At 38.8% G+C, this 12,774-nt stretch overlaps 1 protein-coding gene across 1 annotated transcript in view; it reads left to right on the forward strand.

The window, feature by feature from the left end:
• The window catches only part of PHLPP1 (PH domain and leucine rich repeat protein phosphatase 1), a 162,464-nt gene that overhangs the window by 71,875 nt on the left and 77,815 nt on the right, over positions 1-12,774 (forward strand). The window contains exons 2-3 of the mRNA XM_088130885.1: positions 4,626-4,826; positions 8,468-8,589. Of these exons, the coding sequence (XP_087987011.1) occupies positions 4,626-4,826; positions 8,468-8,589 (323 nt within the window). The remainder of the gene's footprint in view (positions 1-4,625; positions 4,827-8,467; positions 8,590-12,774) is intronic.

Below are 12,774 nucleotides of genomic sequence, written 5' to 3' on the forward strand. Positions count from 1 at the left end.
ATGAGAAAAGGTTACAATTTACCAATATACAGTGCATTCAGAAAGACCCCCTTCCCTTTTTTCAATTTTGTTACGTTGCAGCCTGATACTACAGTTGTTCAAATTCATTTTTTCCTCATTAATCTACACTCAGTACCCCATAATGAGAAAGTGAAAACAGAATTTTAGAAATGTCTGTAAATTTATTAAAAAGGAAAAACTTATATCACATTGGCACAAGTATTCAGACCCTTTGCAACAACACTTGAAATTTAGCTCAGGTGCCTCCCATTTCTCTTGATCGTTGCTGAGCTATTTCTACACCTTGATTGGAGTCCACCTGTGGTAAATTAAATTGATTGGACATGATTTGGAAAGGCACACCTGTCTCTATAGAAGGCCTCACAGCTGACAATGCATACTGTACCAGAGCAAAAGCCATGAGGTCAAAGAAACTGCCTGCAGAGCTCAGAGACAGGATTATTGGAAGGCACAGATCTGGGAGAGGCTACAAAAAAATATCTGCTGCACTGAAGGTTCCCAAGAGCACAGTGGCCTCCATAATTCTCAAATGGAAGAAGTTTGGCACAACCAGGACTCTTCCAAGAGCTGGTTGCCTGGCCAAACTGAGCAATTGTGGGAGAAGAGCCTCAGTAAGAGAGGTGACCAAGAACCCGATGGTCACTCTGACTGAGCTCCAGAGATCCTGTGTGGAGATGGGACAAAGTTCCACTGCAGCCCTCCAGCGATCTGGGCTTTATGGCAGAGTGGCTAGACAGAAGCCTCTCCTCAGTGCAAAGCACATGAAAGCCCACTTGGAGTTTGCAAAAAAGCACCTGAAGGACTCTCAGACTGTGAGGAACAAGATTCTCTGGTCTGATGAAACCACGATTGAACTGTTTGGCCTCAATTCTAAACGTTATATCTGGAGGAAACCTGGCACTGCTCATCACCTGCCCAATACCATCCCAACAGTGAAGCATGGTGGTGGCAGCATCATGCTGTGGGGGTGTTTTTCAGCAGCAGGGACTGGGAGACTGGTCAGGGTTGAGGGAAAGCTGAATGGAGCAAAGGACAGAGATATCCTCAATGAAAACCTGTTCCACAGCGCTCAGGACCTCAGACTGGGCCGAAAGTTCACCTTCCAACATGACAGCGATCCTAAGCACACAGCCAAGACAACACAGGAATGGCTTAGGGGCAACTCTGTGAATGTTCTAGAGTGGCCCAGCCAGAGCCCTGACTTGAACCCTATTGAACATCTCTGGAGAGACCTGGAAATGGCTGTCCACTGACAGCCCCCATCCAACCTGATTGAGCTTGAGAGGATTTGCAAAGAAGAATGGCAGAAAATCCCCCAATCCAGGTGTACAAAGCTTGTCTCATCATACCGAAAAAAACTTGAGGCTGTAATTGCTGCCAAAGGTGCTTCAACAAAGTACTGAGTAAAGGGTCTGAATACTTAAGTACGTGTGATATTTCAGTTTTTCCTTTTTAATAAATTTACAGACATTTCTAAAATTCTGTTTTCACGTTGTCATTATGGGGTACTGAGTGTAGATTAATGAGGAAAAAAATGAATTTGAATGTCTGTAGTATCAGGCTGCAACATAAGAAAATTGAAAAAAGTGAAGGGAGTCTGAATACTTTCCGAATGCACTGTATTTATTCCATTTTTGCCTTCTCAGACTCCTTTAAATCTTAAATTCTTTTCTGGTAATTGCCAGTCTCCTTCTCTCATCTACTTCAAAGTTACAGAACACCAACAAAGCTTTAGTCCTTTGAAGATTTAGTTTTGAAAATTAATTATATTTAAAATCCCTCATCTTTGTGACTTTTTACAACTATCTTATTTTAGAATTCTAGGGGAATAAAGTTCTTACCATTTAGCAATTCTTTGTTTAATTACTTGATTGTCCTGTGACCACATATATTGATTATTTAACACACCAGAGCAGTTCTTCATTTTCTTTTTTTAGTGGGAGAGAGTTGTTTATACAAAGTATATTGGTATGTACCAGCTTGCCTTTTTGCTGATCTTGTAGCTTGGTTTTTATATATAAAAAAGTGAGACAAAGGTTACATGTGGTTATAAAATAGGCTTTTCCAAACTGATGCTCTGTAGATCTATTGAAAGTACAGCATAGAATCTCACCCAGTTTGGCTGGAACCCCTGAAGTTCTACCATTAATTCATTCTGAAGAATAAGATGTTCTCCTTTGTGTTCACAGTGGATTATGCCCAGTTTATAATAACGTTTTGTGGGCATAGGAGGATGTATGTCAATTACCCTCCTTACAGATTACCTATTTACAGGTATAAAAGTCTGGGGGTAATAGTCTTGCATCTAGGAGGCAGGAGGAATGAAGATATCTTGTCTGTTGTGATACATCAACTTAGTTATTTGGTGAAATTATCCTGCAAATCCAAAAATGAGATAAAAAAAGAACCTTAATGTCAGTTTAGTATTGCAAATTTTGCAAATACTGTAGGATGATGAATACTGTAGGATGATTAATTGCTTCAGTTTTTCAACCCAGTGGTAGTTGACATTGCTGACCTGAATTGTCCTCTTTGGATGTGTGTGTGCTTTAAGTGGGCAGCAATTTGGGGAGTGGGCATTTCACTGAATGTTGGCAAAATAAATAGTTGGTGTCACTGCAAACTGTATGTGTTCCAGTGAAAAAATGAAGTAGCCATAGTGATAGAATGTGCTTTTTAAAAATAAGAGCAGAGTTACAAATCAAAAGCTACCATGATTTAAAAGACCAAAAAGTGGCTGAGAGAGAAACTTGGATCACAAAAGGAAGAGGCCAGCTTTTCTGTGTATTGGGCTCCCACTCCCCAATATTTTGAGAGCCAGATTTGTTGATGCTTTGTCATTGTGCCTTGACGTGTTTCATTACCTCTTCCCCAGTATCCTTAGGTGAGATACACAGATTTTGCTGTACATAGTTTAAAAAAATCTTTTCTATAAAAAAAGTCTGTTTCTTTTATTTATTAGATATATTTATATACCACCCAGTTACCAGGATCTCGGGTATGCTTTGGGGTATATTTCACAATCCCAAATGGACTTTCTGTTCAAAACCAAACCCATTGATTTTGCTCCATGATGGCGTAATTAATTTTGTTACCTTAAGCAGAAGCAGAAAAATCAAATGGAATAATTTTTTGTACTGATTGGTTTTAAATACATGTTTTAAATTAAATCCATGAAACATTGCTCAGCTTGTAATCATACTTTACACTCTTCTGTTTCTAGTTTATTCCTCCTGATGACAGGACCAATTCTGCTTTTGTAACTTAGGTAGTATCTTTTGGCCATTCCAGCTTAAGCTAGTATATTACTACTGGATTAGTCTACTATGGTAAATAGTAGTACTGCTAGTATTCTCATTTTTACTATGTTGTATTAAATCCTATTTTATTATTAAGTCTGATGGAATATGAAGATTCTGGTTGGTAAAATTTTAAAGCAGTTTTGACTGAGAGGGGATAAGAGAGAAATATCTCTGTTGTTTATTTTGGGCATATCTTGGCCATGGCAGAATTAACTGAGATGCCATTTCTGTAACTCTGAAGGAACATCCAGCTAGTACAGGCAATATGCCCATGAAATAGTGGACTCTGTGCTTTTGCAGATCAGAAATAGGCACAGCATGGCAAAAGTCAAATAGAAGGCTATTGTCTGATATTGAGGCCAGGACAATGAGTGAAAATTGCTCGTCCAGCAAAATCTTGGCAGAGCTTGCTTCATCTCATTAATTAGTGCTATCTAACTTATCGTCCATGGTTCCTGTAACTGGAATGCTACGTAGCATTCTCACATTTTTCACCTTTGGCCTTCTTAGTAAGGAAATTGTCTAAAGAAATGGTGTACTATGTGTTATGTGGGAAAGTCTTGCTGCTGTAATATAAATGAGAGTTGTCCCATCATAATCAAATTCTTTGGGTGTTTCATGGTCCATATTGTGTTAAGCAGGCAGAGATGCAGCAGACAATGTTCATTATTTCTTTTAAGACCCTCCTTCTTTTGAGCATTGTATCAGAACATTGGAATTGGTATTCGGTAAGTTCTTTCTTCAGAAGGCTTTCTAATAATAGTTTAATCTTGAGGGTTTTTTTGTTTTTTGAAAGTTTAGATGTTCATCCCTGATGTGATTTTGGTATTTAATTAAACCTTTTCTGTTTTTTAAAACCTCTGTCAAGTGACTGTCTCAACCTTGAGTTGTAAGAACGCACATCAAATAGAGTTTGGGTTCTAGTAAAAGGCACCACAGCAAAGGACTCTGTCTTCTGTCCTGCTGTCTTTGATACATTTCTTATGCTTCTGATGCAATTTAAGCTACCGCAGAGTCCCTGGGAACCAGAACATTTGCAAATCTGTTCAGAGATTTTTATATTCACATGGTTATTTGCGTGTAAAGATTATTACCCCTAAAAAAAAATATATATATTCCTGGAGCTAAAATTTTGAAAAAGCAATTTGCAGGACAGTAATTTTTCATGTATTTGAAGTTATGCTGGTCTTTGAATCTATCTTTGGGGATATGGCCTTCATTTTGTTGTGCTGTCTAATGCATTTTGAAGAGGAGTTGGAAAAGCACACTGACTGATAAAGCTGCTTGCTGTTTCCATTTCAGGAAAGCCCCACAGCACTGGTAACTCTGAACGGATTCAGCTCTCAGGAATGTACAATGTTAGAAAAGGGAAAATGCATTTGCCAGTCAACAGATGGACAAGACGCCAAGTTATCCTTTGCGGGACGTGCCTAATAGTGTCATCAGTGAAAGAGAGCCAGACCGGAAAAATGCATGTGCTCCCCTTAATTGGTGGAAAGGCAAGTTGACAATTTCACTGTATTTGTATATATAGTTATATATATTTACTTTTATTATAATTAAAATGAAAAGTACATTGTCAAAAGCAAAATTTTAAAAAATAGCATAATAAGGAATAAAAGAAACCAACAAAAAATGCAAGAGCAATGTTTAAGAAGCAAAACACATCATGTTTAGGAGTAAGTATAAGCACATTTGTAATCTTAAGAATAGTTATCAATCCATATTTGTTATTTTTGCTCAAAAAAGCAATTGCATAGAAAAACATAATATGTTGGAAACCTCATTATTAGTACAGGTAGTCCTCGACCTAACGACCATTCGTTCAGCGACTGTTCAAAGTTACAGCGGCACTGAATGAAGGGACTTATGACCCGTGCCGGAAGTTATGGCTGTTGCAGCACCTCTGCGGTCACGTGATCAAAATTCAGGCACTTAGCAGCCCACCCGCACTTACCACAGGGGTGCTTCAACTCCACCCACCCACCTACCTCCCCCCATCTCTGCCCTTTCGGCCACCCTGCACCCTGCCTTGTGGGGCAGCAAGCAGCCCCTGAGCCACAGCGTGCCAAAAAGCTGCCTCGACTGCACCCGCGGATTGGAACTGCCTGGGAGTTGTAAGGAAGGGATCCAGCAGAACTGAGCCAAACTGGGGTCTGACCTTGCTACTCTACTCCTCTCTGTGCCTCCTCGCCCCTCTTCCCAACCCTCATTCACCTATTGGGTTTTCCTGCCAAAGGAAGACCCAAGGAAATGAGGCAAACTGAAGTCCATACTTCCTCCCCCTATCCAACCCTCCAGTTTGGAAAAAAGACCTCGAAGAGGGTTTGGGCTTTGGGCTCCTTGCAGCCAATGAGCACGCAAATGGGGGGTTGCTAGCAGAGCAAATGCAGCCTCCCATGCGGGGCTCCGTTTCTGCAAGGACTGCTGCCACCACCTTCTTTGTCTCCCCATCCAAAGGGAGAGGGACTGTCCCTAAAAGGCCACACTTGAGTGAGGATTCAACTTCCACAAGATACTTCCCAGGGCAAACACTCTTTGGTGCCTTTTCATGCTGTGAAACAAAAAAAATAAAAATAAAAAGCAGCCGCAGCTCAGCTTCTTCGATGAGCACAAATAAGAGTGCCAGACAATGGGGAAGGCTGGAAGCAGTTTTGCCCAATGGGAAAGTGCTGGAGGTTGACTCAGCTTCTCTGACGAATGCTTGCTACACATGGCTTCTGGCCTTAGCAATGGAAATTCCAGTCCCAATTGTGGTGGTAAGTTGAGGACTACCTGTATAGCTAAATGTTTGCGTGTGTGTATGTATCTGTAGCCTCTGGTATCCAAAATAAGTAAACCTGGAGTCTGTAATAGCAGATTTAAAACCAAGAAACTGTATCAGGCAATGGAGTTGATATAAGTAACTGTATAGATATCCATCTTTGTACAATAGGATATGTGCTAGTGAGGTTTTCAGTTTCACTATAATCTTCTTCTTTATTTGGCCAAATAATGTGCAATTGTTGTTTTTAGGTGGCATATTCATTTTGTATTTATCAGTAAAGGGGGTTGTTTTGCATATCACTTTTTTTTCCCCCGCAGACTGTTTGCTCTTGAAGGCAGTGACTGATTTTCTATTACGCTTGGGGAATAAGTTGGGAACATAGGTAGCATACATTCTCCAATCAAACCTCCCTGATCTGGGCTTTTAATCAGTGGCTACTCATGGAGACATAAGCATAATCTCAAACAAGAGAAGAATGCCCACAGTCTATTTCTAGTGAGCCAAGCTAATCCATAGGTTTCTTGTTGTGAGACCCAGTTGTTTCAATGTTGAAAACAGTTCTGATGCTTAGACATACATAACCCCATTTAAGTCACACTCTGTTGACCTAATCTTTAGGCTGTGAGGTTCTGATTTAAGCTATAGAACATAAAGAATGTTCTGAGGGTGTGGAATAGTGTTGCCTTTTAAATATATCCAGCTTTATTAGCATCTAAAAGCAGGAATCCTGTATCAGCCATTTGGAGTTCAGTGATCAATGTTATTGTCCTCTCTTGGTTATTATTATCGTTGAAGCCACAAGATGACCAGATTTCCCTGGTACTATAACATTGTGCTCACTATACAGTAACTAAAAGTTACAGGCATGGGAAGAGAGGTTGTGTCGTAAGTCATTGGTAATTTCATTAATGCTGCCCAATGAGTCCTTGTGATGATTAAGCAGCCATGTTCCTCAGTGCATTTGCCATAGAATGGATTTGCCTGCTTGAGGTACAATCACATGTTGACCAGCAATTCAGTCCCTTTGCTGGCAAAATATTTTCTTGATTGCATCCATCAACTTGGTAATTGTGTTATTCCCTATGCAGAAGCAAGTGTTTTCCAAAAGACACAGGTTTACATCTTTTCAATTGTCCTTGTGCCTTGTTAATCATTCAAAGAATTGTAGGTATTCAGCAATCATGGCAAACCAAGTTAGCATTTCCATCATGGTGTTTTCCAACCATGTTGAATACTGAATCCTCCCATCTTTATTTCATCATGGATATTGGAGAACATCAAGATGTGGAAAGCTGATCTAGCACATTAACAGAGTGGATACTTTTCTCCAAGAATTGTATTACGTATTACAGTGAACAGAACTGCCTCTGAAACAGAAGCCTTGTATAGAGTTTGCCTTCTCTTTGCAAACCTTACTCCAGTCGTTGCTACCAGCCATGATAGCTATATACTACTTAGGGATTTAGAAGCAGATGCTTCCCAGTGTTACTTGCTGAGCAAGTCCTAATACCCTACACTGGCTTCCCAGTGGCATGTAGGAAAGAGAATGCTGGACCAAATAGGCATGAAAAGTACAATTCATTTGAACTTTTCATTCATCCTTGGAAAGATGAATATAATCTGTTTGGGAAAAAACCTCAGTATGTTGTTGTTCTGGCGCATATTAGACTTTCATATAACATTTTTAGATTTAAGTATGCTTGATCATAAGAGACTTGATTGTTTACTAGTAAAGAGAGAAGGTAGAATCTGATATGCAACATTTCTGGAAATCAAATTGGAGGTTGGGGGATGCATTACTAAGCATTTTTCATGTATCTTGGAAGATACCAGCTAATTTGTATGTTCCCCTCTACATCAGGAGTACAGGTTACATACCACTGTATTTGAACTTCAGCTTTGTATATCTGCATTCATCTAAATATGATGTATATAGTGAACAGGAAAAACAAAAGTGCTGTTTCTTGACAATTTGTTAGTTAGGTCTTGCAGTAAAAGTAAAATGAAGTGTTGAGAATTCTCCTACAGCTGCTCAATTGATAGTGAAATCCCATGTATCATATGCTTGAATTATGGCCATTATAATATTTGAGGCTTAGTCTCAGATACATGAATAAATAAATAAATAAAATATGACCTGAAGACTTATTAGGGCTTTTGGTTTGTTTTGGCACAATGAAATGAGCTAAACTTTGCAACTTCATATTCCTATTATTAAATGTATACATTTCTTTTGTTATGCTGACAGCCTATTTATCTTTGTGGGTTTTTTTCTTAATTATATTTCTAATGAATTAACATTTTAGAGGTTCAACCTCTGTCTTAGAAGTTCTATTTTTAAAAATATTTCTATTTCCCTCCATCCCCATGCAGGTAGAAGAAGTTAAAAAACACCAGCACTGTTTAGCATTTAGTTCCTCTGGACCTCAGAGTCAGAGTTATTACATCTGCTTTGACACTTTCACTGAGTACCTACGGTGGCTTCGACAAGCTTCAAAAGTAAGTGGAGGTTTAACATTTTTCTAATTATGCAGATCACTAGCATCCTGTCAATCATCCTGTAGACAACCAGGATGATTGACAGAGCTGGCATGGAAGGCAATGCTCTTTGAATGTTGCCTAGCACAATTAGGCCCTTAGTCAAAGGTGGAGGCTGAGAAAGAATAGTTTTTTTAAGACCATTTAATTATGTGGCAGAAGGATATTTTAACTTGCCACTTGTAGTACTAAGTATTACATTATACCAACCAATTTGAGCAGTTTGCGTAATCCATCCTGACCAATATCATGTAGCTGTATATATAGAAATAGTCTATGTGAAAGTGTTACATTGAGTAAAATACTGATCATAGGTTTGTATTTAAGTTACATTGTGTATAATAAGATTATAAGAAATCTTTATCTTACAACTTCAGAAAATGCTAGTTTTCTGCTTGTCTGCCTGTAAAAATTCTCAACGTGTGTGCATGCACATCCTACAGTAAAAGTCGTCTTAATGTGACAATTCTAAGTATGTGTACTACATTCTCTGCCTTCTCTCTCTCTCCCTTTTTTTGCAAATAGATATTCGGAGCCAAGTGAAAACTCTTCAACAATCCATGAGATTCTCCGTATCTTTCTTTTCCTTTCCCCTCTTCATTGCTTGGAATATATTGTAACTGTGAATCATAGATAGAATTGAATAACGCATAGTGCAGTAGTTACAGTGTTGGGCTAGGCCTGGGGAGATGTTGGTTCAAATCCAACCTCAGACTTGGGAGCTCACTGAGTGGCTTTGAGCCAATAGCTGTCTCTTAGCTCAGTCTGCCTCACAAGTAATTTTGGGGGGGTAAATTGGAGAAAGAAGTGCTGTGTGAGCTGCCTTAAGTTCCTAAGGAGAATCAGAGTATACATGTGTTGCATACGACTATTAATTCTGGCTGTCTTTTCTCTGAGATAGCAGTTGTCTTAACTCATTTTAATATCTTGCATTGGAAAGTAAGGCAAATAATGTAAAACCATGAAGTTTAGAAGTATAGGGAGAATGTTTGGAAGTTGCTAGCTTTTTAAGTTACTGATTGCACGAGATTACTTGGTACCATCCTGTGCTTTCTCTTTGTTCAGCTGGGTTGGGAAATTGCCAGTGTAAGCCCATTTCTTTATGTAATCACAGCAACATCTTCTTTTCTTTGAATGCTGAGATATATAAACCTGCTAGTGTAAGCCAGTGTAGAAATAGGCACACTTTAAAGCCTTTTGTTTAAAAAAAACAAAAAAAAACAGCAACACATTTCTTGGTATTATAGAAATGCAAATGTTTGTAAGACATGTAGCAGATGTTTAAATTGTAAACAAAAAGGCATGTTTATTTTAGAAAAGGTTGTCTGGTAAATCACTTCAGCCCATAATAGAATTCTTGTTTTTGATTTGAAAACCTTTGAGAAAAGGTTGGCCTACTGTTAAGCATTTATTATTCTAAAGATTTCTGAGCTTGCTTTTGAAGTGTTTTCAATGGAATCTTTTCTAAAAGCTACAGAGGTCTTGAAAAGTGCCTGTGAGTTCATGGTCAAATGAAGACAGAGACTGAGCTTCCATTGTCCGCACATCACCAGGATATTATCTAAAGCTGGGTCCATCTCTTAGAAAGTTGACCTGTTGAACAATTCTGAAGGCCCAGTAAGAATCCCAGATAATTGCTGATGAGGATGGGCCCTTGTGATATCTACTATATTGCTTTTCCCATTTAGTGGAGGGCCTTCATAGTTATCTTAATGGTGTACCATCTCACTAGAAATTGTTCTCCTTTCTCTGTCCAATGTGATCTAGCATTAGATATATGCCTAATAGGTACCATTTACTGTATGCTTGAGATATTCTAGTGGAATATGCATGTGACTAACAAGTTAAGGAAGATAGCAGGAGCACTTACTGATAGTCCATAACTTTGTCCCTTGATGTCTCTTCTTGAATTGAAATTTGTGAAATAAACTAATGCAGTTTGAGAAAGACAGAGACTTTCTTGGTAAATTAGAAGACAAAATCTCAGGTATTTGTTTTTAGCCATGTTCTCTCAAAGTATCTTTTTTAAAAATAATTTTATTGAGAATTTTTACTTGAATAAAAGAAAATAAAAAATATATAAGAGAAGGAAAGAAAAGAAAAAAGTGCAGAAAACAATGCAGTTAAAAGAAAAAAAAAGATATTTAAAGAAATGTCTTCTGACCTTCATTATAGCAGTTATAAAAATTGTTATCCCTCCTCCCTCTTAAACATAATGATAATCCCTTCATCCCTTTATTCAACACATTTTCAATCCTCCAGTCTAAAAATAATCATTTTGGCTCTTTCCATTTTCAGCAAAAAGTCGAAAAAAGGTTCAGTATTCTGCAAAAGTACTTGTTATTTTATCTTCCATTGTGGGTACTTCAATATATCTCCATTTTATATACATATAACAATCTTGCTGCTGACGGAATGGTATCCTCTTCTATGAATTTGTCATAAACAAATATATTCTTCTGGAGTGGTCCAACAATCCTCTCCTCCCTTCTATAACTTTCACTCCCTTTAATAATACATTTTTCTTTATTTTAAATTTGTAATCCATAACAGGGGAGAAAAAAATAAAAGAGGCTTTTCCCCCCACGTCCATAACGCTTTAGTCCCTTTCAGCACTCTATACTTCCGTAATCACACGGTCTTCCCAGAATGTCATGTTTCCCTTCTTTTTCTGCTTATCTCTTTGTTTGACACAGTCAATCAGCTTCCTTGACAAATTGAAGCATTCTTATTTCTCGCAGAGATAGGTATTATCTGTTTATTTAATTTAACTGCCCCTTTAGTCCATTTTTTAATTTTCTTATTCCAAAATCCCGGTAAGCTTTTCGCATTTAATTCTAACTGGTTCCTTCCCTTTTAATTTAATCATTCCCAGATTGAAGGTACATTCATCTAGATAGCTTTAGGTGCTCTGCTGCTCTGAAGGTCTCTTTTCACTTTAAATTTGCTCCATTTAAATGTGCTTTAGGAAGTGGATTGGGCAGACCCAGTGTCCTCTAAGCAGGCTTTGCACGAGGCTGTGTGCATGGTGTCTTCTCCTGTGGCTCCCAGCACTCTACCCACAGGTCACCTACAGGGTCCCTGTGCACCCTGCAGGCTTCCTCACGAGGAGCTTCCCCCTCCCCCCACTGAGCACGTGGGGGCAGTCTCATGGCTTCTCCTTGTCCAGAGAAGCCCTGTTAGTTCGGGCATATTACCCAGCTGTCAGTCTTTGCCTGTGCACCATCCCCACTGTTTCACAGAGATGTGCTAGTCTACCATGTTTCCACCCGGAAGTCCTTTCTCTCAAAGTATCTTAATGAAAATAGAAATGTGGGTGGGAAATGTAGGAGTCATAGAACCCTACACATTGGAAAAAATCTAGATCAAAGATTCCTAATCATTTCAGATCACGGTCCTGTTTGATTTTTAGAAACCCTAACTTTTCCCATTCAAATGTCTACTACAGCCATCAACCCATCTTCCCAGCAATCTGCCAGCAATCTTCCCATCAGCCTCTGAGACCCAATCTTCCTTCTGCACACCCATTAATTTTCCTGCTGCACAACCGCTGTTGATCTTTGCAGTGCCTTCCCTTTCTTCTTCCCATTCAGATACCCACTTCCAATCTTCCCTCTGCATATTTTTGCAACTTTTGTATTTATCATCCTGCTCACCCCCATCAGTTTTCCCACTATGTGTATCATTCTAAAAATTTCACATCCTTTTGCTGAAATTTCTTCAACCCCCTCCCCCACTTTGGGAACCTTTGATCTAGGTCATCCTGCACATACATGCACACACAGCATATTTCTCTCTCTCCCTCTCTCCCTCCCTCCCGTAGTGTTTTGATCCAGAAATTTCATGCATAATGTCTTCATAATGGTCTCTGTGATTCACAAAAAGAATTAGATGCCATCCAAATAACTCACTTTTTCAACAACTAACGAGTTCTTGCTGGCTTGCCCGAATAACTTTTGGACAGTAAAGAAATATACTGAAGTCCCTGGACCCAAACCCCTTAATACCAGGAGTGTATCACCTCTCTTTCTTCATGCTGCATTCACATATAATGCTAAACCAGAATATTTTCACATGGCTTGTTGAATAAGCCACATTATATCCATAATGGTAAATCATAAAAAGTGGGTTCATGCATCATGCTAA

Source organism: Python bivittatus, unplaced genomic scaffold (assembly GCF_059951505.1).
Source record: "Python bivittatus isolate LINGU-HERP-01145 unplaced genomic scaffold, Pbiv_v1 ctg000840_np1212, whole genome shotgun sequence".
Classification (NCBI taxonomy): Eukaryota; Metazoa; Chordata; class Lepidosauria; order Squamata; family Pythonidae; genus Python; species Python bivittatus.